The sequence below is a fragment of the Sturnus vulgaris genome, chromosome 5, assembly GCF_052056855.1.
Source record: "Sturnus vulgaris isolate bStuVul1 chromosome 5, bStuVul1.hap1, whole genome shotgun sequence".
NCBI lineage: Eukaryota > Metazoa > Chordata > Aves > Passeriformes > Sturnidae > Sturnus > Sturnus vulgaris.
In genome coordinates this window covers 24,632,701-24,656,001 of record NC_142247.1, presented here as the reverse complement: position 1 = coordinate 24,656,001, position 23,301 = coordinate 24,632,701, and the positions used below count along the sequence as shown (strand labels likewise).

At 38.2% G+C, this 23,301-nt stretch overlaps 1 protein-coding gene across 1 annotated transcript in view; it reads left to right on the top strand.

The window, feature by feature from the left end:
• The window catches only part of FGD6 (FYVE, RhoGEF and PH domain containing 6), a 73,194-nt gene that overhangs the window by 21,584 nt on the left and 28,309 nt on the right, over nucleotides 1-23,301 (top strand). The window contains exons 3-8 of the mRNA XM_088165073.1: nucleotides 8,232-8,379; nucleotides 11,026-11,093; nucleotides 11,186-11,216; nucleotides 19,562-19,713; nucleotides 20,467-20,623; nucleotides 21,271-21,358. Of these exons, the coding sequence (XP_088021199.1) occupies nucleotides 8,232-8,379; nucleotides 11,026-11,093; nucleotides 11,186-11,216; nucleotides 19,562-19,713; nucleotides 20,467-20,623; nucleotides 21,271-21,358 (644 nt within the window). The remainder of the gene's footprint in view (nucleotides 1-8,231; nucleotides 8,380-11,025; nucleotides 11,094-11,185; nucleotides 11,217-19,561; nucleotides 19,714-20,466; nucleotides 20,624-21,270; nucleotides 21,359-23,301) is intronic.

Here is a 23,301-nt window from a genome sequence, read left to right as displayed (position 1 = left end):
ATATTCTACTACATTGGCATCATCTCCTTTTGGCACCTTTGCTTGGATGGATGAGATAAGTAAGAATTCTGGCCTAGGCTGCATTTCACTCTCATTTTTTGCTTTTTGGTCCAATATGCCCAAAGAAGAATGGAAAAGCAGGGGGACACGAAGATGGCAATGAAGGTGGGGGGACTTGTTAGCTCTAATGGTAGACAGTGACCATTGTTCAGAAGATCTGAAGTTCACGTGATAGTTCTGAATTTATGGTGGGTTAGGTGCATCTAGAGTGATATGAAATTAATCTTTATGCTTTCTAGACTGGCTTGTGAAAGGAAATGTGCTGGTGTTGACTTCTTCAGGCTCATTGTGGAGGGAAGGTCTTGCAGCAAAATATAATTCATCCAAAAAGTGGAGTAATTGATGCCTTTACTAATCTTGCTGATCAGTTATGTCATTGTATATTTTCTTAAACGTTCCATAGAAATTCATTTGTTATCTTGGTTAGTATTCCTGATTGTTTGTCAATCTGTGCTTCTTTCCTGCTTGTCACAATGTCAGCCATGCCACCCTGTGCAGGAGCTGAGCTGTCCCACTCTGGGCACCAGTTTTCTCACAGACTTTTAGACTAAGACCTCTCTTTCTTGTCCTTTTCTTTTTAAATGTAGCTGTGCTGTGGTGAGTGTAGAAACATCTGAAGCATGCATGTGTGTTTATGTTGAACTTTTCAAGGAGTTGAGGAATTGTCAACAAACGGTCTCACTGAAGTTGACTTCCATGAGCATGGGAGGCTGCTTGTGGTGAGTGAGCCATCCTTGGGTGCCTCTGGCCTCAGCAGCTCGTATTTGCAAATCACAGCTAAATAAGGAGATAATTTGAGATCTGTTTGCACCTTTTTTTAAACTGTGCTTTTTAAAATTGTGCCATGGAAATATGGGCATGACTGTATTGATCATAGTGTGCCTGAAGTAGGGTGACTGGCAGAATGGATCACTTAATAAATTTTGTACTTTTTTTTTTATTATGAAGCACACATGATAAATGCACTTTTGTTTCTAGTTTTTTGGGGTTTTTTGGGTTTTTTGGCTTAGAATGTGAGTCAGCTGTATTTTTCTTCCATCTCATTGAGGAAAGTAGAATGTGCTGTCTTAACCTAAGGATAACAAATGCTAAACTGAATGATGCTGGCTGCAAATGCTGGGATAGCTTGGTTCAAGCAAATCAGGTGCAGAAGTTTGCAACGTGCTCAGCCAAGTACAGAAGGAGCTGCCAGTGGCATGATCTAGCAGGCTAAATGTGGTGGCAGTTCTTGCAGTGTTGGTGATACTCTCCTTGCCCAGAAGTCCCAGGTGCAACCAGTGAGTGTCAGAGGTAAGGACTGGGACAAAGAAGGTAGTTCTTGGTGTTTCTCCTGGCAAGAGCAAACTCCTGGCATTCCCACATGGCCTCTCTCAGCAGCTAGCCCATTGCCCAGGAGGCAGCAGACAGCTTTCAAAGTGGAAGCAGCTCTGAATGAAAATCCATTTAAAATAGATTGTATTGAGCTTTTCTTTTGATAGTGTATTTATGTCATCAAGGATCCAGGCTTTCTGAAAAAAAAAGTAGACACTAATGAGTGCATACAGTACATATGATATTGTTTAAAATAATTCTGTTTCAATTCTTGAAGTCTTAAATTTGAAATTTGAAAAAGGAACCTGGAGTGCACAAAATATTTTCAATTGTAGTTGCTCAGCTGGATGCTAGTCATTTCTGTTTTCTAGCTGTGATACTTTGAGGAATGTTTATATTTGTAATTAAATCCTAAAAGTCTTGAACCAGCCTGGACAGAATATAGCACAACAGTTCCTAAGCAATGCAAATAGTCATGGATTCATTGGCTTAGTTTGCTTGCTCCTTGTTTTGTGGTGCTTTTTATTTTCAAGACCATTGTAGAGGTCTGTTTTATTCCTTGCCATGCCACTTGTGGAAGGATCGCTCGCAGAAGGAATTAATGAATCTCACAGGCATGTTCTCTAGGTAATAAGAACTTATGAATATAATTAACTTCTTACTGCAGAAGAACAAGTGGCATAATGTTAGTGTTATTGTGTAAAACCATATTTGAGAGGGCACCTTCCTATCTTGCTCTCTTGCTGTGAAAAAGCACCATTTTTGGCAGACAAGTTGAAGCCCAAGCAGCTTGGCTGCAATAAGGCAACCAATCTCTAGTGCTGGCAGCCACATCAGTACTGTGAGAGACGCAGCAGAATCCACCGGCCTTTCTCACACTGTCCACTACACCTAGAGAAGAGAGATGTGATCTCAGCTTCAGCTTTATCTGTGAGTGTCATTAAACCAGAGAGGTGACTGATGCTGTAGAAGTAATTCAGAGAAGTAATCCCTCTGGCCTGGGTCGTATTTCATCTTCATTTGCTGCTTCATGGTCCAGTGTGCCTGAAGGAGAAATGAAAAGCAGGGGGACGTGAAGACAACAACAAGGGATGGGATATTTTTAGCTCTAATGGTAAACAGCCACTATTGCTCAGAGAATATGAAGTTCAAATGAGAGGTGAATATGAAGGTCCAGCTGCATCTAGAGTGATATGAAATTCATCTTTATGCTTTCTAGACTGGTTTGCGAAAAGAAATGTGCTGGTGTTGACTTCTTCAGGCTGGTTGTGGATGGGAGGTATTACAGCAAAATGTAGCTCATCCAGAAAGTGGAGTAATTGATGCCTTTACTAATCTTGCTGATCAGTTATCTCATATATTTTCTTAAACCTTCCATAGGAGCTCACTCATTATCTTGGTTGGCATCCTTTATTATCTTAGTGCTTTGCCAAGTATGCTTGCTTTCTAGAACTGATTTTGTTTTTCCAAAATCCTGCAGTAATTAAATAATAAAGACACTGGACTGTCTTTAAAAAGAAGCATTAAGTAAAAGCAGAAGAAGTTTTCTAAACAAAAGGATTATATAACCAAGCATTAATTTCACTTTTGCTTTGACTTTCCAGGAGCATCTACTGTTGTTTGAGCACCCAGATCAGGGAATTACTTCCTTAATTGTTTTGGGATATTAATTTGAATTCTTTATTTACAGTCCTTCCTAGAATGAGATTCTGAATTTGGACAGGACTGAACAGAAAAGATTCCATAGAATATTTAGTTTCTTTAGGTCTTTTACTGGTGCATTTTCCCAGAAGTGTACAACTCATGTTCATGGAAGGAATCAGTTAGTGAGGCATGCTTATGACTATTAGGAATATGAGGAGCTACGAAAAAAATAACAGTGTTATCAGCTATTGCCTTCACAGAGAACCAGTGTGCTTTTAGGTCTTAAAAAACCAGCAGCTGAATATGCCTTAATTACTAAAATTGGTTGCAGGGAATGGTGATGTTAAAAACTGAAAATGGATAATCACTAATAATAGTTGCTTGCTCTCTGGAGAAAAATGAGGTGCAAGCAACTGAGAAAAGACTGTGAAATGCTGTAATGATACAAAAATGATTTGAGATTAAATATTATAATAAGGCATGTTTAGTTGATCTCTGAAGTTCTGGTGTATATTTTTTAGTTGAGTAGGAACTTCAATTTGTGTAATTTTGCCTGCATGTTGAAAGCTTGCTTTAAAAATAAACAAACGTAAACACCCACAAAAGCCATGCAATAAAATACTGGAGGAAGAGACAGAAGGATAAAGCAGAATATACCAGAGACTCCTTTTAAAACAACAAAAGGTTGAGAAATGAGTTTAGCAGAGTATTGTGTGCAAGGCTCTGTTCATTCAGCATTCCTACATAATTTTATTACTTACTGAAAGTAGGAAAAAGATCTAAAAATAATGAAGATCACAAGGAAATGTGTGTAAAGTGGTAGTGTGAATTAATCTATTTGAGCAAATACTTTGGAGCTGTGGAAACTTGCTTTTTAGTAGTTATGGTGATGCTAATGCTTAAAGTCATTCCAATATACTATAAAATACTTCATGTTGGAGCATTCCATGGCAGAGAATCTTTCTGAATGATCTCAGTTAACCTTAAAATACTATTTGCCTTCTAAAGGAGCTGGAAACTGAGACTGAAATGTTAATTGTGACTTCAGGCTATAGTGCCCTATGCAGGGTCCAAATCAACAGTGTCTGAAAATAAAGCCACAGGTGTATTTGAAGGTTCTATAGTAAGACAAACTGTCTGAACTAGTCTTCATCATCTCTTGAATACAGTAAGTGGTTTTTGTGCTGATTCCCAGTGGTAATAGTCTGATGGCAGTTTTTAAGTTTTGACAGTTTATCTTGCTGTATGTCTTGCTAGGACAGTATGTTTTATTTCCTTAGTACTTTACTATTACAATAGGAAAATACAGCACAACATATATGCATCATCCCATAAGCCATTCATTCCAAGGCTAACTAATGATTCCTTCATTTTATGTGTGAAATAAAAAAGCCCCACGTCTATATTTAGATAACTTGCTCACGAGATACAGCAAGATGTTCTTACTCAGTGCATAGCACAGTGAGTTGGCAGGGCTGGTGTTTCACATGACTGATAATGCAGAAGTTTCTATTGGTATTGCTGTGGGTAGGACAAAGAATCGTGATGAAGAGGGAACAAGATAGGTATTTTGGGGATACTGTGGACTGTCTCTATCAGAAGAGCCACTTAAAATAAGCCTTATTGCATACTTGTGGTATTTTGGAAAAGGTGGCTTAATATGTGTTAGAAAAGACTCTATTTATTTAAAGATTTGCTACTATTGCCAAAGGCAGTTAAAGTACAAGGGATTTCACTTTATCCAGAGATAATTTTAAGAGAGTCATACATACACTTAGGTTATAGATGACTTCAGAGGTAAAAGTACAGAAAAGAGTAATTGGTAAATACAAATCTGCTTTCTGTTTCGCCAGTAAAGCTGCCCATGAAAGGTTAAGGTGTAATGGATGAGGAGAATTGTGTGTTCTTTGGCACGTGGCAGATAAACACAAATGAATGCAGTAATTGTCTCCATTTTCTATGGGGGACACAACTGCAGATACTGCCAGAAGGTATCACCCCTCCAGTATTGTATCCTATCCCTGAACTGATGGCTTGTTTGATTCTGGAAAATGGCTGAGTGTGAACTGACTCTTGATCATTAATCGTGTAATCATCCATGTATTTTTTTTTTCTTTAAAAAGCAAAGAAAATAAGGGAAAAAGTATTAAAAATACCACTAAAAAAGCCTTCAACAAGATGTATCATGTGGAAAAACCAGAGGGCTATGAACCGAGCAAATACAGGACAAAAGTGGAGTAGATACTGTATGTAAAATTTTATACATGGTTCTCTCAGCTGCCATAGCTTCCTTTATCTGAATAGTAGCTGCATAAGCACCATAAAGGCCAGAAAAGCAGCTTACTGCTTAAATATTGTGATTTATATGAAGTAAAAAAACTTATACAGTGGCTGTCATTTGTGGACACTTACTACACATCCTAAATTATCACTAGTTAATTATTAAAATTTTTAAGTAGTTTTTTACTGGAACTTTCTATTAGATAAGCTGATTAATCTTGTGTTTAGAAAATACTTCACGCAACACAAGCCGGATGGTTTGTTCTTCATCCTTCAGTGGTGAGGAGATTATGTTCGTGCAAGTAAAACGCAGCTTCACCTGGAAGTATTCTTGTTTCTGACTTCCAAAGAGCTAGATTTTCTACAACTTCTAAGTTTTGGCTCAGCTGCCCTCAAAAGTTTAAATGGAAAAAGGCAACAAAGTCTGGGAGTGGGCATCCACTAGAATATGCTGAGGCAAAAGAACAGTGATGTCACAGGTGTGAAAACAATGTTTTCTTGATGAGAAGGAATCTCAGTTAAAGAAAATTAAAACATCTAGGAAATATATTTTCCTGTATTAAAGCTAGGAAATAGGCCAATAAAATATCTATTAACAAATATACATTAATGAATAATAGACTAAAAGGTGTATTCCAGTGTGGTCAGAGATAAGGCACTTAATATATTTTGCAGTGGAGAAAAAATACTCGTGATCAGAGACAGATTCAGTGACAGATGTGGATAGTAAAGCTGAGTAATTTAGTAAAGGAAGGAACAGCAGCAATTTCTGTTGCAGGTTTTTGACTAAAGCTGGGCATATATCTACCTTATGTCATGCTACTGATGTTATAAAGATGTTTGTCATAATCAAAGAATATGAGATGGCATATGCTAAAATAAATCATCTCAGCTGACTGTGACTGTATAAACTAGACAAGGAGTTTTCTGAATTGCTGAAGTTAATGAATAACTGCAGAAGTCTTAATTTCCTGCTAGCATGATGCCAGGGAAAGCTCCAATAAAAAGCTGCTTTTTTGCCTTCTTGGAACTCTTGGAGACTCTATGGGAAATGTCCCTGGCATATACCATATGCTGTTGTTGTCATCAGCACTCATCTCTCTTGGTGGCTGCTGTCTTCCTGCATGAAGCTGATAATTTCCAAACCCAAATAAAGGGGTGTCCCTCTGCACCCAGAGTGCTGCAGTCTTGGCTCAGGGCCTTGTTGAACTTGGTGATGACCTTACAGTCGCCTTCCTCCCTGCCCCCATTCGGTTCTGGGAGACAGTAACTGCTTGGGAGTTTCCCAAGTCCTTCCTGTGTTGTCGTAATAGAGCCAAGTTATTTTAATCTTCTCTGTGTCTTCATGGCTGGCAAAGGTCTGTCCACAGCTAATCTGTATCTCCAAATATATTCCTATTTGTGATAAGCATTTCTGTTTTGGTTTGTTTGTTTTTATCTCTATCTTGAGTATTGAGTAATAAACACTTTGCGTAGCAGAATCCCCTTCCTTGATCTGCTGGGCACTCTTGCTAAGGATGCCCTCAGTCCCACTGTCCATATCGCTGACAAACTGGTTTAACAGCACAGGTCCCAGTGCTGAACCCGAGCCCTGAGGAATACTTCTGCTTTTCAGATTGCTAGAAGACACCTCCCATGGGATCCATGGTGACAGGTTTTCTTTCTGGTAGCTATCACAGATAGAGGATGCAAATCTGAATAGTTATTCTCCATCCCTGCTTTCCTCTGATTCAAAGCAAGGGTAAAAACAGTTGTAACTATGTGTTGTCTCGGGAGGCAGAGGGCCAGGTATATGGAGAAGTGTGTAGCCCTGGTACTTGTTGGCTGTGCAAAATTAGGTGTTGGTCAGCCCAGTGAGATCTCTGCTGGTTGCAGCAGCCCGTGGACAAGGGTTCCTAGATTTGCTTTTTGTTTTGCAGTATACCTAAGCAGTTTTGGCTCATGTCAGAGTAAATCTGTGACATCTCAGCATGTTTTTGCAGACCTTGAACACAGATTGTGATTTTTAGATAGCTTTAGTGTAATTGGAAATTGTTAGATTTTTTTTAAGGATTAAAAGTATGAGCCCAGAGATTTGCTGTGTTTCCATGTAACCTTCCAAAAACGTAAGGCTCTTTCCTCTAGTCTGTTTTCCTGGTATCTTTCCCTACCCCCTTTTTTATTTTCTTCTAAAATTGCCTTTCTTAAATCTCTGCTGAGGTTGTCAAGTCTAGTTAGAGGAAGGAGATTGTGTGCCTGTCTCATGCAATTACTGTATTGCAAATATGGCTGAAGCTAATAAAAAGAGACCTCTATAATGATTGTACAGCAGCAGAACAGGTTATGTTTTATAGTTTTGACAGTTATCCAAAAGGTATCTGTTTCTGGGGGATGGGTGTTCTTAATCACAAAAGATGCTGCTTTCATGCTTTTAAGAAGAATTGTTGGACCAAATTATGATATTGCTGTCACTGATGCAGTTGTTCAGCATATGCATTGAGAAACAGGCCTGTATACATGCATCTAGAATCTCACACAGAAAGCTCCAGTGTGAGTACCATATCTAGAAGAAGATCTGCTGCTGTGAGATATAGGATAGCAAAATGGCTATGATCTTTCTTTGTCCTGGAACACAGTACAAATGCCCTATACATGCACATAGCAATAAAGGAATAGATTTAGCAGACTTTGTTGTTAGGCAAACTCTGATGGACATGAATAATGTAAGTACTCCAAAGGTACTGTGACGTTTGCTTGCTGTTAATGAGCATTGTATCAATACCAGTGTAAATAAAATGTTGCAGTGATGAATCCACTGTGGAAAAGCCTCCAACTGTTGTAATCTTCAGACTACCCACTACTGTTTTCAGGGTCTCTGATACCAAGTAGATAATTTTTTGTGGGGTGAAACAGAAAGTAAAATGAAATGAAGTATGATGTATATATTTTAATATTAGGTCCTTAGAAGAACACCATGATCATCCCAACGTGGTAATGGGAGATCTTCAGTCGGATGAAGAAGATATCATGAACAGTTCTGACGAAGATGATGACACAAATTCTGATTCCAGCAAAGGGGAGACCGATGCTCAAGAAGATAAACAGGTATCTTTTTATCTTTATCATCTGAAGCTATTACTCACTCTTGCAGTATTTCATTAGTTGTAACCTATTTTCAAATGTAAACCACCTCTTGAGGTCTGACCTGTTACCTTCTGTGAGTGCCAGCTTGGAGTGATTTTCCTTATTTTAATCTTATATTCTCTTCAAATGAGGGGCAGGAAGACAGTGTTAACTACTCTGAATGAAATGAAGTTATGAGGGTCCTGTCCCTCCTTTTGGGGGTACCCATGTTCTGACTTCTCTGTCCTGGACACCCTGAAACCAGCCTGCCTGTAGACTAGTGCCTTTCCTCAGCACCAGTCCCAGCAGCTGTTTCCTTTGATAGTAGTTATATCTGCTTCCTTTCTTTAAAAATTATTAAAAAACAAAACAAAAACAAAGCTCCAACAAGATAAACAGAAAAAGCCTATGAAACATTTTAGTGATGGAAGAGAAGACTTGGCGTGTTGGGTCTGAATGATGTTGAACCAAATGAGAGGACTAAATTGGGAAAGAGTCAAGAGAAAAGCTTGTCCCTGTGAAACTAAACAAGACTTTACCTGTATAGAAGCTAATTTACCTTGTGTGCCTTTAGAAATGCCCTCAACCTTTCACAACGGAGTTTTACAGGAAAGTGTCCCCATTAGGAGGGTTCTCAGGCAGGTTTTTATGGAGTAATTCAGCACTTGCTGTGAGGCATCTGCTGTCACTTGCTTCAGCTGCCTGCGGCACGTGCGGCTGGCAGCTGGGAATTAACAACCAACTTCCTCACAGCGAGAGCAGCTGCAGAGGAGAATGAAGCAGTCTCTGCATCGGTCATCAGCTGGGCTTGTTTTATTTTTCCTTACCACAAGCATCTGGCTGCTTTGATGCTTTATATCTATTAGGGGACTTACAGGGCTTTTTTCCAGTGTTGTGCCGGAGAGCCTTATTTGTATCCTTTTGGTTCTCCCTTTAGCCAGTCTCAGAGCCAGAGTATCTTTGTCTGAGTAAATGCAAAGTGGCCCTTTCAGCACCAGCTGGTATGTGAAAAGTCTTTCAAATGGAGTTAGAAACAGACTGTGGTATTTCATTTTATAATTGTTTAGAGGTAGCATCTTGTTCTTAAAATACTAATTTTGATCTCATTTGCAACTGACACATCTACAGTGATGTCAGATACCTTGCTCTGCATAATTGACTTGTGAATTCAGTCTTGCAGGGAGCGTGTCAGCTGTGCTTTCTAAATAGGCACAGAGGCCTGAGAAGAGGTGTTACAATCTCGCCTGAATGCAATTGACCAGCACTAGATAGATCTCAGTGTTCTTTGGAAACAAATTTAATTTCATAAGTAGAATCCCAGATCTATGTGCAGATGTCTATCTGTATAGTATATAAAATAAATAACTTTGCACATATGTGGTGTTACACAAAATTATTTATTTTTGAAATTAATTTTAATTCAGTAATTAGGCTCATTCATTTGAATTCCAATAAAAAATTAATTTAGATTTATTTTTTATTTTGAATACAACAATATTGTTAAAACCAACCTATGAGTATTACCTGTTCCATGGTTTATTTTCTAGCACTCGAGACTAACTTATAGGTTTTGAGAAGAAATAAGTCTTCAGAGAAATCTTGCAACATTAGTGCTTAAGAACCAAAGTTTTGTGGATAAAATGCCATTGATACCTGATTTTTCTAGATAAACTGTTTAGTGCCCATATTATACTACCATACTCAATGCAGACTTTCCAGGACTTCATCTCACTTGAGTTGTATATCCTGTGCCATTACAGGGCTCGTCATCCTCTTTTCTTTGCAGCACATTAAAATGAAAGCCTGAATATGCAGTAGATGTGGTGACAGCTGGCAGCAGAGAAGCATATGGCAAATCATGAGAGCTGTTTTGGGAAAAGGTGTTCCATCAGAGGGAGATTGTACATGGAAGTTACACTGTGTAGCAAACACACTTGCATCCTGATGCCTGCCCCATTTGCTTTGTTATACCTATTTCCTCTGTTTGACAGTGCCATTGGTACCAAATGTGCATGTGAAACCCAAAATCATCTCCACAGTGTTTCAGGCGGATGACAAGGCTCCCATATCTGCATCTTTGGAGTACAGTTGCTACATATTCCAGCAACACCATTAGTAGATTGTCAGAAACTGGATTTTCTCTTCAATGTGATTTTTTTTTTCTTTTTTCTCCTGTTGTCTTGTTTTTCAGTAAAGAAAATATATATGTCCTTTAATATGTTCCTGAAACATATCTGATTTCACTGCAAATATTACTGTTGCCACATTAATCAGGAAAAAAGAATCAAATAAGATAGAAACACTACCTGTACTTCAGTACTTTTGCTAAACCAGTAATTGTTCCTTCATTATGGGCTTCAGTGCTTCCTGTAAAAATTAAAAGAAAAGGCTGACAGTGTTGTAAAAACTGCTCCTAGCTAATATTGTTGTTTCCAGATACAAGCTAAATTGATTTTTTCACAGATCACAGAAAACAGAAGGTGTCAAAGCCAAGAGATTTCAAAGCGGTGTGAAGTGTTTTTCTTAGAAGTAACTATCAAATAATTACGTTGAATTTAAGGAACTAGTAGCTGGAAATGATCTTTGACAGTTTCAGGTGCGTAGTGTAACGTGTAATTTTATTTGCAGGGTAAGGCAGCTGGAAAGAAAACAAAGGTTTACCATATTGCCAAGGAGATCATGAGCTCAGAGAAAGTGTAAGTGTCAATGCTACACTTAATAACTATCCAATTTATTTTAATTGGGCAATTAAAATGTAACTGTTTGCTTTTTCTTGCTTTTCTGATAGGTTTGTGGATGTGCTAAAGCTCTTACACATTGTAAGTACTCCAAAAAAAAACCGAAACAGTTTCCTCTATTTTTGTAATCTATTAAAGTTTTATGTTTAGGCTTTATGGTGGTGACTGTGCCTTTTTTCTGCTGCATCTACATATCCAAAATATAAAAAATTAATCTAATTAAGCTGAACTTTAAAGTTTCGCATCTTACATAATGGATGAATATTTTGGTGGTTCCTTCTGGATCTCCTTAATAATTTATGCAGTTTCCAGTTGAGTGTGGGTATTGAATACTGAAAATTGAATCAATTTATGTTAATCAGAATCATATTTATAAGCTAGCTTGTACTGGCTTATAAATATGTACATAGCAACAAAAATAAAGTTTTTTTGTTAGAGTAACTCCTTAAATGGTGGAGGGAGACAGGAATAATTTATTTTAGAAATGGTACATTAAAATGCACAGTCTTGAAGTAATACAATTAATAGCTAATAGCTCTAATGATGCATCCATCAGCATGGCAGTGTATTTTTTTGAGGCTGCAGTTCTTTCCATCAGAAAGATATTTGCTTTCTGATAACACCTGTGATTGTAGTACCTGCAATTGTTGTACACAGCAAGGGTTAAGTATTTCATCTGTGTTTGTGCAGATCAATCATCTGTAAAACATGCCTTGTTGAAGATGATAATAGGAAATTAATGAAGAGTTTTTCTTTCTCTAACTCTATTTTGTGTGTTTTCTGTCAAGTTTGAAATCTGTCTTGGTACCGTTTTGTCACTCTAGTAAGTGCAACCATTTTTTCCTTGGGCAATAGAAGTGGTTGTATTGCAAACAGATGCCTTGGTCTGTCTCAGTCTCTTGAGAAGCCTGTTCTGTGAAACTGGGAGCAGAGGCTCTTAGATAGTTGTATACAGTCCTGTAATAAAAATTTTTTTTCAGGGAAAAAAAACTCACTACATCTTTTGCTGATTCCTCTTTTGCTTTTCTCATAGTAACTAATTTTCTGATTCTGTTGGTTTTTAAGAGCTGGCTCAGTCAGTTGGATCAAATATATAATTTATATTCAACATGGTTTCTTATACAGAACTCAATCTTAAACACTGGTAAAAGAAAGAGTGTTGTCTAAGGCAAGTGTTAAGCTATGTAATTTTAAATTATCATATTTTTCAGTCACTTAACTTATTTTTTAAAGATACCTTTGCTTTTCAGTGTGCCAGTTTTTTAGGTAGCATATGCAGTACTGGAAGAAAGGCTATTGGTAAAGAGAATGCAGGCAAGCAGAAGAACAGCGTGAAAAAAGGAAGAGTAGAGAGCTTAGGAAGTTTCTAGGAAAAACTTAAAGCTGTCCCCACTGTGTAGATGTGCAATGGTGTAGGATCTGTTTTGCTTTTCCTTTAATGGATAACTTGCAGCTCTGTTCATGAAGTCTGCTAGTTTCTAGCTGCCAAATAAAAACTATTAGAAATGTTTTTGTTGGCTAGCAATAACAGTCAACATGTATTCAGCCTGGTTTAACAGGGAGGATGCTTGTCTAGGAGTTTAGGAAATACTTTGTCCTTAACTTGTCAGTTGGCCTGGAGCAGGAACCTTGGTGAGTGTCCTTGTCAGAGAGGGCACTGGTTTTGAGGCTCTGTGTGTGTGCATTCTTCATTAAATAAGAACTGCCATAGCTAAGAAAGGTTGCAGACACCCAGTTTTTTATTTCCATGGTGTGGTATGCGTGAGGATTTGTTTGTTTTTCATACACATTATTAAATCAATTGATTTAATCATATATTTCTTATGGTTAATATTTTGACGTAGATTAAACTATCCTTTTGATTTCATGTGCACTGACCACTTTGGCTTACTAACTGCCAGTCAAGCAACCTCTGACAAATTTCTGAATTAGAACTTAGATTCTCCCCATACTGGGCTCTTTTGCCCATAAAAGTAAAGATTTGGCTTGTCAGGGGATGCTCCATTGCACCTTCTGAGCCATCTGTTAGTGGTTTTCCACTTGAAATTTAGTGACTAATTCCATTAGCAATGATCTGAAATTAATAATGCTCAGTATATTTTACCAGTCAGCTAAATGCATCACGTGGTGCCAAGGAAGAGGACTGTTGATGTAAGAAAAAACTTTTTAATTTGCTTCATCTTAAAGCCTTTGAATTGGAATCTAAAGCAGTTAAGGAGGTAGGAATGTGACTGCAAACTAATTACAAGTACCACTGAAATTTTTTAGCATTTTTTTCTTTTATGTTGACAAAGTCAAGTTAGGTGGAGCAACTGTTCCGAGATACCAGAGTGCCAGCCTGTGTGGACCCTATCAAACACTAAAAGTACACCTGACTACTTCTATTGAAGACACACTGCAAAATTATAAACACTTGGTGAGATTTCTGTAAATACTAAACAACCTGGTCATAACAGACATAAAGGATTCACCTGGCTTTGCACATAGCATCAGGAGTCTCAAACAGACTCAGCAAATGGGGTTGCTTGAGGTGTAATCAAACATTAGATGTAATCTTGAGTTCTCTGTATTTCTGTTACCGTGTTAGTGCTTTTTTAGGGCAAGATTCCAGTAAAATGCTTTTAAAAACTCCTGGAAACAAAGGAGCTTAAATCAAACTAGCTCTTCTGCATGCATGTTTATGAGATGGTTCATGCATTGCCTCCTGAGAGTGAACAAGGGTTGAGAATATGGGAGAAGTACTATTTTTTTCCTAAGGACACTTGCAGAAAAAAGAAACTGTGAACTGGGTGTAAAACACAAGCGACAGAGAAACAAGCTTATCACTTTGCTCTGAGTTGCCCTGTGCCAAAAAAAACACCCAGTGTTCCTGCAAAAAGGAGTAAGGCAGGATTGCTTGCCCTTTGTACTTTGTTGTGGGATTCTTTGGAGATGGTTTGCTTTGCATGAGTGAGGGGACCCCCTCAGCAGCATCCTGGCTCTGTGGGTAAGCTGTCTGGCTTACTGGTTGTCATTTTTTCGGTACGTTTTTGTTCTGAATTTTGTTCTGTTGCCAAAACCCTCCACTCTTTTTGTTTTTCCACTCTTTTTGATTCTGTTTCCTCCCTGCTGCTGTGATATAAGCAGCAAAGCTTCTGGTCCAGCAGAGAAACTTGGTTTTTTGAGGTTACTCCTTCCCCTGCAAGGCTTAGTGTGTAAATTTTTGCTGCGTGAAAAGTTTAGGCCTGTGGGCTTTTGCCTGAGCCTTTAAATCTGTGCTTCTGACTTAGACCTCTGTTCTGTCCATATTTGGACTCTGAGACCAAGTAAATAGGAGCTTGTCAGCAGGCACCTCTTAGCATTTCTGCAGCCACAAGATCAACCTCTTATGCAGAAGGCAGATAAGAGGTCAAGCATCGTTTTCTATTGTGTGTCTTTCCAGAGACAAGAGTGAAAAATTCTGGTTTAATGTTTCCATTTTTCAGAAGAAAATTGCATATTCTGTACATAAAAACTATATGTAGTTTTATATATATATATAAACTGATGCCTTTTGTAGCCAAGTATTATGAAAAATAATTCATAGTAGACTTGGAAAAAGAATGTAATGAAAAATAAAATAGCTATGGCCTTTGGAACAAAGTTCTGACCTCTGGTCCTGGCTTACAACTGACTTACTGTTTGACTGTGAAAGATTCTCTCAATATCCAACTCCTTTTACTCCATCTGCAAATTTTCAATATTTAACCAATCTGAGGTGAATATGTTGATAAATTTTTGGTCTCTGAAGTACTTTAGAACTTCTGAGACGTTTGACAATGAGTTGCAACTGCAGTCCTCTTACTAAGAACACTAATAAAATAATTTTAATTTAGAAGGAAGTCTTGTTCTACTACCCATTGCCTGAAATAACATTCTGGGAATATGCCACAGTCAAATCATTGATTATTGTAAAAAAATCAACGACATTATTTCATTGAAGACTTATAAATTATTTTATTACCTGAGAAAAAAGGTGTGGAACTGCTTGGCTGCTTTCCAAATACGTTTGAAAAAGTCATGATCCACACTTAGTCATAGTCTTGATTAACTATAGTTTCTGTAGTTTAACTTAACACTTTATGGCTAATAGTCTGACTCTAGGTAGGAATGCCTATTTATATTTTAAATAATCTATTTGTGAAATCTTCTGTAGCCATATTTCTAAGCAGTCATGTTTACAGTTTGTCACATCTAGCAGCCTGGCTGTTGTGAAACTTCCTCCTCTTCCCTCCTCCTTCCCCATAGGATGTCTGTGTGTGTGTGTATTTCTTGAGAGGCATCCAAGTGCAAACATACTTTTTCCTTAAATTCAACTGATATTTGAGCTATCTGCAGGTGTATTTATCTGGGGGAGTTGTTCTTCAGTGGAAGGGATTATGACTTACTTTTTTTTTTTGCTAATGGTATGTTCTGGAAGAACAGATCCAAGATGAATATTGGTTAAAGCTTTAGGAATAGAATATGTGACTATGTTTAGATTTTGTAGTACTTTCTCTTCCTGATAAATTGCCAAGAAGTTTTAATTTCACCCATTTGAAATTATCTTCATTCAACTATTAGGTACCTGAAGGTGCACTAGACCCAGTCAGCAGCTGAGTGAGGTTTTAGTCTGCTCAGTACCTCTTTTGGTTTACAACTAAAATTGATCTTTGCTCCTTAGACTGACACTGGCAGATCACTGCAGGCTGGGAATCCTTTGATGGGAAGAACTGAGGGATTGTGAGTCAGGGCCTTTGCAGAGGGGAAGTGCATGGGCTGATTGCAGATGATTAAGAACAGGGTCAGAATTATTTCAGATATCACAGCCTTTTTGCTTATTTAAGGAAGTTGCAATGAAGGAGTGGTGTGAGAAAACAAAACCAGTAATGATGGCAACCTCCTCAAATATTGTTTAAAAACTCCTCAGCTATAAGGGGAGCGTATACCCACAGGATAAATCGAATTTCCTACACATTTTTAAGTTGGAAGTGTTTTATCAGGCAGTAGTTCAGCAACAGTGTGTACTCAGAAGCCTTTATTATGCCTAGACTAGATTTTCGTGTGGAGAAGTATCCAGTGGGAGGAGGCTGTCTCAGTTTAGCATAAAGTGAAACTGTTTCTGGTTTGGAAAGAACGTTCTTTCCAGGGATGGCAATGTGTGCTGTCCTCTTGAAGTAGCTGTGTGAAAACAATTACCTAATCAGTAAAAAGTGGTATCAGAAGATTATTATTGGACCAGAATATAATGCAATACTAGAAACTGTAAACAAGCATTTAAAAAAATGTAAATAGCTGCCCCACTGCTGAAAGGAATAAAAAAATCCTGGTAAGAAGCTGGGATGATTCAATATAACTAGCATAATATTTTGGGTTTTGTCATGCAACATATGAACTATGTCTGGAGTTGCAAATGTTTTTCAGTGAAATAAGCACATTAATTCCAAAGTGAGGCAGGGTTTGTTTGGTTTTTGTTTCTTTGTTTTTTAGGGTTTTTTTTGATGAGTAAGATTTCAGTATTTGAAAGACCCATTTTTAATTAGAAAGTCTGTCTTTAAAATTCACTTGTAATGGATTGCTGCATTGCTTCAAACAGAATAATTTCTAGGACAACTTAGGTGATTGCCTTTGAACAGGCTAATGAAAGCAGTGCTCCTCAGCAGCTTTATATAGGACAATGTGCTAAATATGTTTGTAATATAAATCATGTCATGCAAGCATATATAGACATCAGAGCAATGTATATATTATTTGTAAGAGCAATTCTGATTTTATTTAGCAGTGAACTGATTAAGGTTTAGAAGGATCTAGGTCCTGGTACTTTAAATTGCTTTTACTGCGGTTTCTAATTTCTAAGTCATTTACTTACTTGCATTAAAAGTTATCATCTGAGTACTTTCCACCCCTTGGGGTGAAATTTCAGGGTGTATTTTGTAAATTAGCATATTTTATATCTGGTAATTAAAACAGACCTGATCTGTGTTTTTGTCCTTTTGGATATGAAACTGCTTTCTAGAAGGCCAGTACCTTCAAGTGTAAACACTGGTAATTCCCACCTTTTTACATTTGTTTTTCTTTTCCCACCCCCGATCCCCAGGCATGTGCACTCTGCATTCAACTCTTGAGTTTATCTCAAGATGAACTTGGCATGACAGTTACTTCACACCCACTGCCAGGTTAAAAATAAATCTAAATATGATTACAGTGACAAATGCGTAGTCAGTAGTGAAGATAATTAAAAAAAAATTAAAAGAGCATTGAAATTTAGCTCTTGTTATTTTGCAGGCTTTTGAAATTTGAAAGGTTCACATTATCTTTCTTCCCTGTATTTCCTCTCTGTAGCACTTCCTCAGTTTACTCAGTTGTGGAAGGGGACATAGGGGGTGATGAAGTAAAGTTTTGGTTGGCTATTTTAATGACAGAGCCTTTCATGGCATAATCTATAAACTATGATGAAGCTGGTGGACTTTGGGTCAAGCTAGTGGAAAAACCAAATCTGTATTTGGAAAACGCCCTGCAGACTCTTTGAATGCTGTATCTAGAAGTTAAAGAAATGGTCTTAACTACAGCTGACGTTCCTGTGTTATCTAGTGGTGCTTAAACCTGGCTCCCTGCTCTCCTTTTGTTGTTTGGTCAGGGGAGAGCCTGAGTTGTTGATTAAGGTACAGACAAAATTGCTTTGCTTTTCGTCGTGCAGGTCGCCTTATGACATTCAAACAAAATTCTTGTCTCATGCTATGGTAAAATACATACAGTATATTGTGTGTGCATACAACTGGGGGCAGGGGAAGAATATTATCATAATATGATGATGCATTTTGCATGAAGCTCTCCAGAATGCCTCATTTGAGCTTTTGCCATTGTAATTCCATGTATCATTTCAGTGTTAAGCAATGCCCTAGGGTCAGAAAAACCCATAAGATGCAGCTGGTAGTTAACCTATGTGTCACTAGTCTGCACAGAGGATGTAAACCAGAACATTTCCATATGAATAACGCCATCTGTTTTTTAAGTCCCTTGCATTTAGTTCTCAGCCTTCCCCCATTACAGCTCGTGCCCTATATCTCAGTTTCAGTTTCTTGTCAGAACTGCCCAGTCACAGCCTTTGTGACCCATAGGGTCACAAAGCAAGAAAGCGTGTCTGGAGCTCACGTTGCCCAGAGCTGATGTAATGAGGAGGGAGAGCAGGGAAAAGTTGAGGCTTCAGTTTGAGAGACCCTAAATAGTGCCAGATGCTGGACTGAGGGGATAGCTAATAAGAACTGTAGTAGTGGACCTGGGGAGGGGCGAAAAGGGGAGATTAATTTTTTTTTTTTTTCCTCAACCTGAGGACCCTACAGGTTTCCAAAGACAGGCCTGGATACCATGCATATTTAAAAGATAGCTTATTACTATACTTAGACCATTTTGTTGGTCACTTTTTTCAAGATACCTACAGATCATGCATGTGATAGTAGGTTTCATTAACCACAAACTCCAAAAATGCTGTTTTGGATTAATTCTCTTTTTGCCCAGATTTAAGTGAGATACGGTAATACGTAATACTACATAATTTATATTTTCTTTTTTGTCAGTTAAGACAGTGTTATTTTTCAAGTGAAATGCTAGATTGCTAAACTTTTTGAAAGATTTATTTGCTTGTGAATAGGGAAAGTATCCTATATAAGGGATAGTGAGTTTCAATCTTGACCATGCTGATTTGTATGGGATTGAGATTTTAACTTTGAATAGTGTAATGAGGACCAATGAACCTCAGCTCTAACCTGTTTGGAGCTGATTATAGCATAAAAATGCTGTAAGATCCTTCAAGAGTGAGTAGGGTGCTCCTCCTCCCCTGTAAATGTTTCAATGGTACCTGTCAGTGTTGACTTTGATCATTGCCAACATTTAAAATCTTGTGATTCCCATGTTGTTACAGTATCTTTTTGTTAAATTTTAATTTTCCTGTATATAGAAGAGCTGCTACATATAGCAATTTTTTTGGCCCTACTTTTTGCCCTCCAAAATGCCATTTGTAAATGAGTTATGAACGCTAGGATGGTTTTTAAGTAAGGTACTATGATTATATTAGCTGATTTTAGGCTAGGCTAAAATACTGTTGTTTAGCCTGCCTTAGTTTCCTCATAAGTAATACTAACACGTTTCTTAAGGACATGTTGTAAAAATAATGAATCACTTCTATATTATGCATACAGGACCAAGAAAGCAAAGCTCTAGTGTCAAACCAAAAGGATTAAGGCGGTCCCAGGGGAGTAAATGGAAGCTGCAGAAAAACATAACCCAGATGGTATCTGCCTTGCCTTTGGTAATAGGGAGCAGTGCCTGGAATGTCTGCGATGAGAACTCTGTTGTTGCACTCTCTGTGTTGGTGCTTTGAAGGCTGGTCACTCATGGCAAGGGGGGTTTCTGTCCTCTTTGTACTCTGGCAGGATTTCCGGGATGCTGTGGCACATGCCTCTAGGCAACTTGGAAAGCCAGTGATTGAGGACAGAATCCTGAATCAGATCCTCTACTACCTACCTCAGCTCTACGAACTCAATCGGGACCTCCTGAGGGAACTGGAAGAGCGATTAACTCACTGGTGACTATCAATAAATGGATTCCACTCCTTTGATGTTGAAATTTTTCTGGGGGGCTTTTGTGACTTCATGTGATCATGGTTTGAGTCTTGTTTATGTTTCCTGTACCTTCCTAAATGTCAGAATTTACTTTGAAAGTATAGGAGATTATTTTTCATTTAGATGTGCTTTTGTGCCATTTAGATGCATCCCAAAAGGTCCAGAAGGCATGCCAATACGTTTTTGTAGCAAACAGTTTTTATTTGAAATTTTATTTTTAATTGAAAGTTCCGGTCTCTCAATGAGCATGATAAGTGCACTGATTTCATTAGGGAAAAAAGAGGCCGTTTTGAAGACTGTTTTGCATTTTAGAGGTAGTTTAGATCTACTGATCAGACACAGCACTGATTGACAGCTACAATCCCCTTGAAGATCATTCTCAGTTACCACTGGTGAGTGGAGCTATACAAAACCTACTGACAGAGTCACTGCAATGGCTAGAGACTTTCCTCACCTTGAACTAAAGTGTTCAAACAGTTCAAAACCAGTTTTAAAAGACTGTATATTAAGTGGTTGTCATCTAAAACTAGTGTGTTGACATGTGCCTAATAAGGTTTTTCAGAATAGCGACAGACGGGTGCCTATCTGCTGTAAGCTTTTTGTTCAGAACATAAACGTAACTCATCTTACTCTGAAAAAGAGAGATGTTTTGCTGCAGGGTTAAGATGTATGCTATTTTTAGGTCTAATTGCATCTTTTTTTGTTGTTGTTTCTAGGCTTGAGCATCAAAGAATTGCTGATATATTTGTTAAAAAGGGTCCCTACCTAAAGATGTATTCAACTTACATCAAAGAATTTGATAAAAATGTTGCATTATTAGATGAACAATGTAAGAAGAATGCAGGATTTGCATCAGTAGTCAAAGACTTCGAGGTATTGTATTCTTTTATAAGGTATATCCTTATATCTTAAGTTACTATTTTGTGACTTTTTAGCAGTTGTGATCCTCCAGTGAGCTTTAGAAACTGTCCCTATTTTGTTTGTGTTTTGGTGATGGGGTTTTTTTCTGCAGTCTTGGCTTAAGACAGGAAGAAGATGAGGCCTTTTGAAGGACTCAGTGTTTCAGATTCAGATTATTTTGGATGCAAACTCAAGATAATTAGCATCTTTGAAGCATGGATCTTTTAATTCTGTGTTGTCTTTAGAGGTGTGGATTAATAAAAATTTCTGCAGTGAGCACTCCTGTCTTCTCTGCCTTTTTGCCTAATGGACGCTCACAGCGATCACAAAGGAGCATGTTGCCCTTGCTATCCTGTTTCCTTTATTTCTGAGAAACTTCACCTCTCTTCCTCCTAAGTTAAAGCACCTGTTTTGAATCTAAGGAATACGAGTGCTTACTAGCGTCTTTCACACATGGGTAATTTTGCATGCAGTCTTCAGTACTTAACACCTTGGCCGTAGCACTTTTCAAAGATAAAAAGCTTATCGAGTATAATCAGTAGTTGTTTGTAGGCATGTTTTCTTTTGCTGGAGCTTTTGACTGCTGTGGAATTGTTATTTATTTTGGGTGTTTCTTTCAGATGAGCCCCCGCTGTGCTAGTCTGGCCCTCAAGCACTATCTGCTCAAGCCAGTTCAGAGAATTCCCCAATACAGGCTCCTGTTGACAGGTACAGTCAAGCTTTTTGCAGACTTAAGAAGCCAGTCTTCACATGCCCCAGGACACCTGTTCTCACACAATTGTATCCATTTGTAAAGTGTGTTTATCCGGCTTCAGATGTGTGAGGCTTTTTTAAAACATGTCATAATATCTGAAGCTCTTTTTAAAACATAGGATGGGATTAGAGGCTTTTCTTGCTGATATTGATTGTGGTAAGATACACAAGCAAGGTCCTAATGTTTCCAGCACTGTGGTGTGTTCTGATGGTAGATTCAACAGTACATAGAAAACATGAAACGTGTGATGGTTTTTGCTTGAATCTGTGGTAGTAGAAACCTGTAATTTCCCTTCCTAAAGGGTTGTTGGAATGTTCCTGTTCTGCTTTGGATTTTGTTTTTTTGGTTTTTTTTGAGGGGATGGGGGTTTAACAAATGAAAAAGGCAGTATGGAAAATTGGAGCAAGAAGAAGAAAGATATCTATGCAACTGCGAACTTCTCTAAGTGGTTTCTCCATTTCTCCCCCACCCAGGTGTTTTGTCTGTAAAATCCATTCTCTTTTAAAGGCAAAACACATGTTTTTAGTGCATGCCAGTAAGTGCTTAAGACTTGCTACCAGAGCCAGCTGAGGAGCTGATTTGGAGCTAGGAAATCTAGGCTCTGTACCCTGCTCTGGCACTGGCATGTTTGGGTGGCCTTGAGCAAGTCATCTCCATGATGCAGTGGGGGTTTTTGTCTGCAAAGGGAGGGAAGTGACAGAGGCCTCCTTTGTGAAGTATTTTGAGATGTGTTTGTTGTAAGAGGAGGATGGCTCCTGTAAGGATTTGGAAATACTTAAGGCATTGTTTTTGAGAACCATTGCTTCTTGATGAGCAATTTAAAAATAACCTCTGTTTATGTAGTAACTGCAAAATAAAATGCTCCGTGACCTTTTTTTTTGGCTCTTTAGCAGCTCATTGGCATTTTCCCAGCATATACTTAGACTAGCGATGCTGTGGCAGGTTCAGACTTGAGTGTTGTAGAGCAGTTACCAAGTTATTAATATTTCAATCATCTCATTAAACTCAAGGTGTTGAAAAAAGGGGGGAACTCTTATTAAATGGAAGTCTATAGCGGAAAATCTTAATGATACTTGATTAAATCAACCTATAAAATGGCATTTGGGGACTTGCTTTATTTTAAAAGGATATTCACTTAGGACATGGTATAGATTGTTATACACTTCAAAATCAGTGGAGCCTTGGGTAAGGTCAAAGGTTTTAATTGAAACAGAGTTTAGTTGAATAGAGGATCAGGATGGAGCAAATGCCATTGTCAATGTACACAGCAGAGCGAGAGATGTCAGGGATGGATGGCACTGAAACAAAACTCAGATGTTGAAGGGGAATTCCTCGTGATGATTATCTGGCACTGTGGCTGGGACAGACTGTTTTAAACCTGGAAAAGCCTCATCCTGTGCTGATAGAGGTTATTGTGGGTGTCCCCAGTCTGCAGACCTTATTGTGGCTGCCTGGCTTTAAATACACCTGCAAATGCTGCTGAAAGGAATGGGATTACCATGCTGGTGGCAAATTTTAAAAACATAATTTTCTCTTGTTATATGTGAGCAATAAAAGAGGTCAGGCCAAGAATTTAATTATGCTGGAACTGGAGAGTGATGTTTTGGATCTATTTCATTTTTCGCCTGTCCAGTCTTTCATGTATGTGTGTTGCCCTTGAGTTCTTATTCTTCCACGTCTCTGTGGATGACCCATAGGCTTAGTTACCTTCCAACAGCTCAGTGTAATATTGAGCAATGCCTCTATAAACTTGTACTATATGAACATCTGGAGGATATGCAAAGCATTTGTATCTTTTTTTGCAGTGGGTGAGATGTAACCATGGAGCAGCTGCCTAGGCCGGAGATGGGGGGGATCTGTGGGGAGGAGGGTGAGAGCAGCGGAATGAAAATAATCC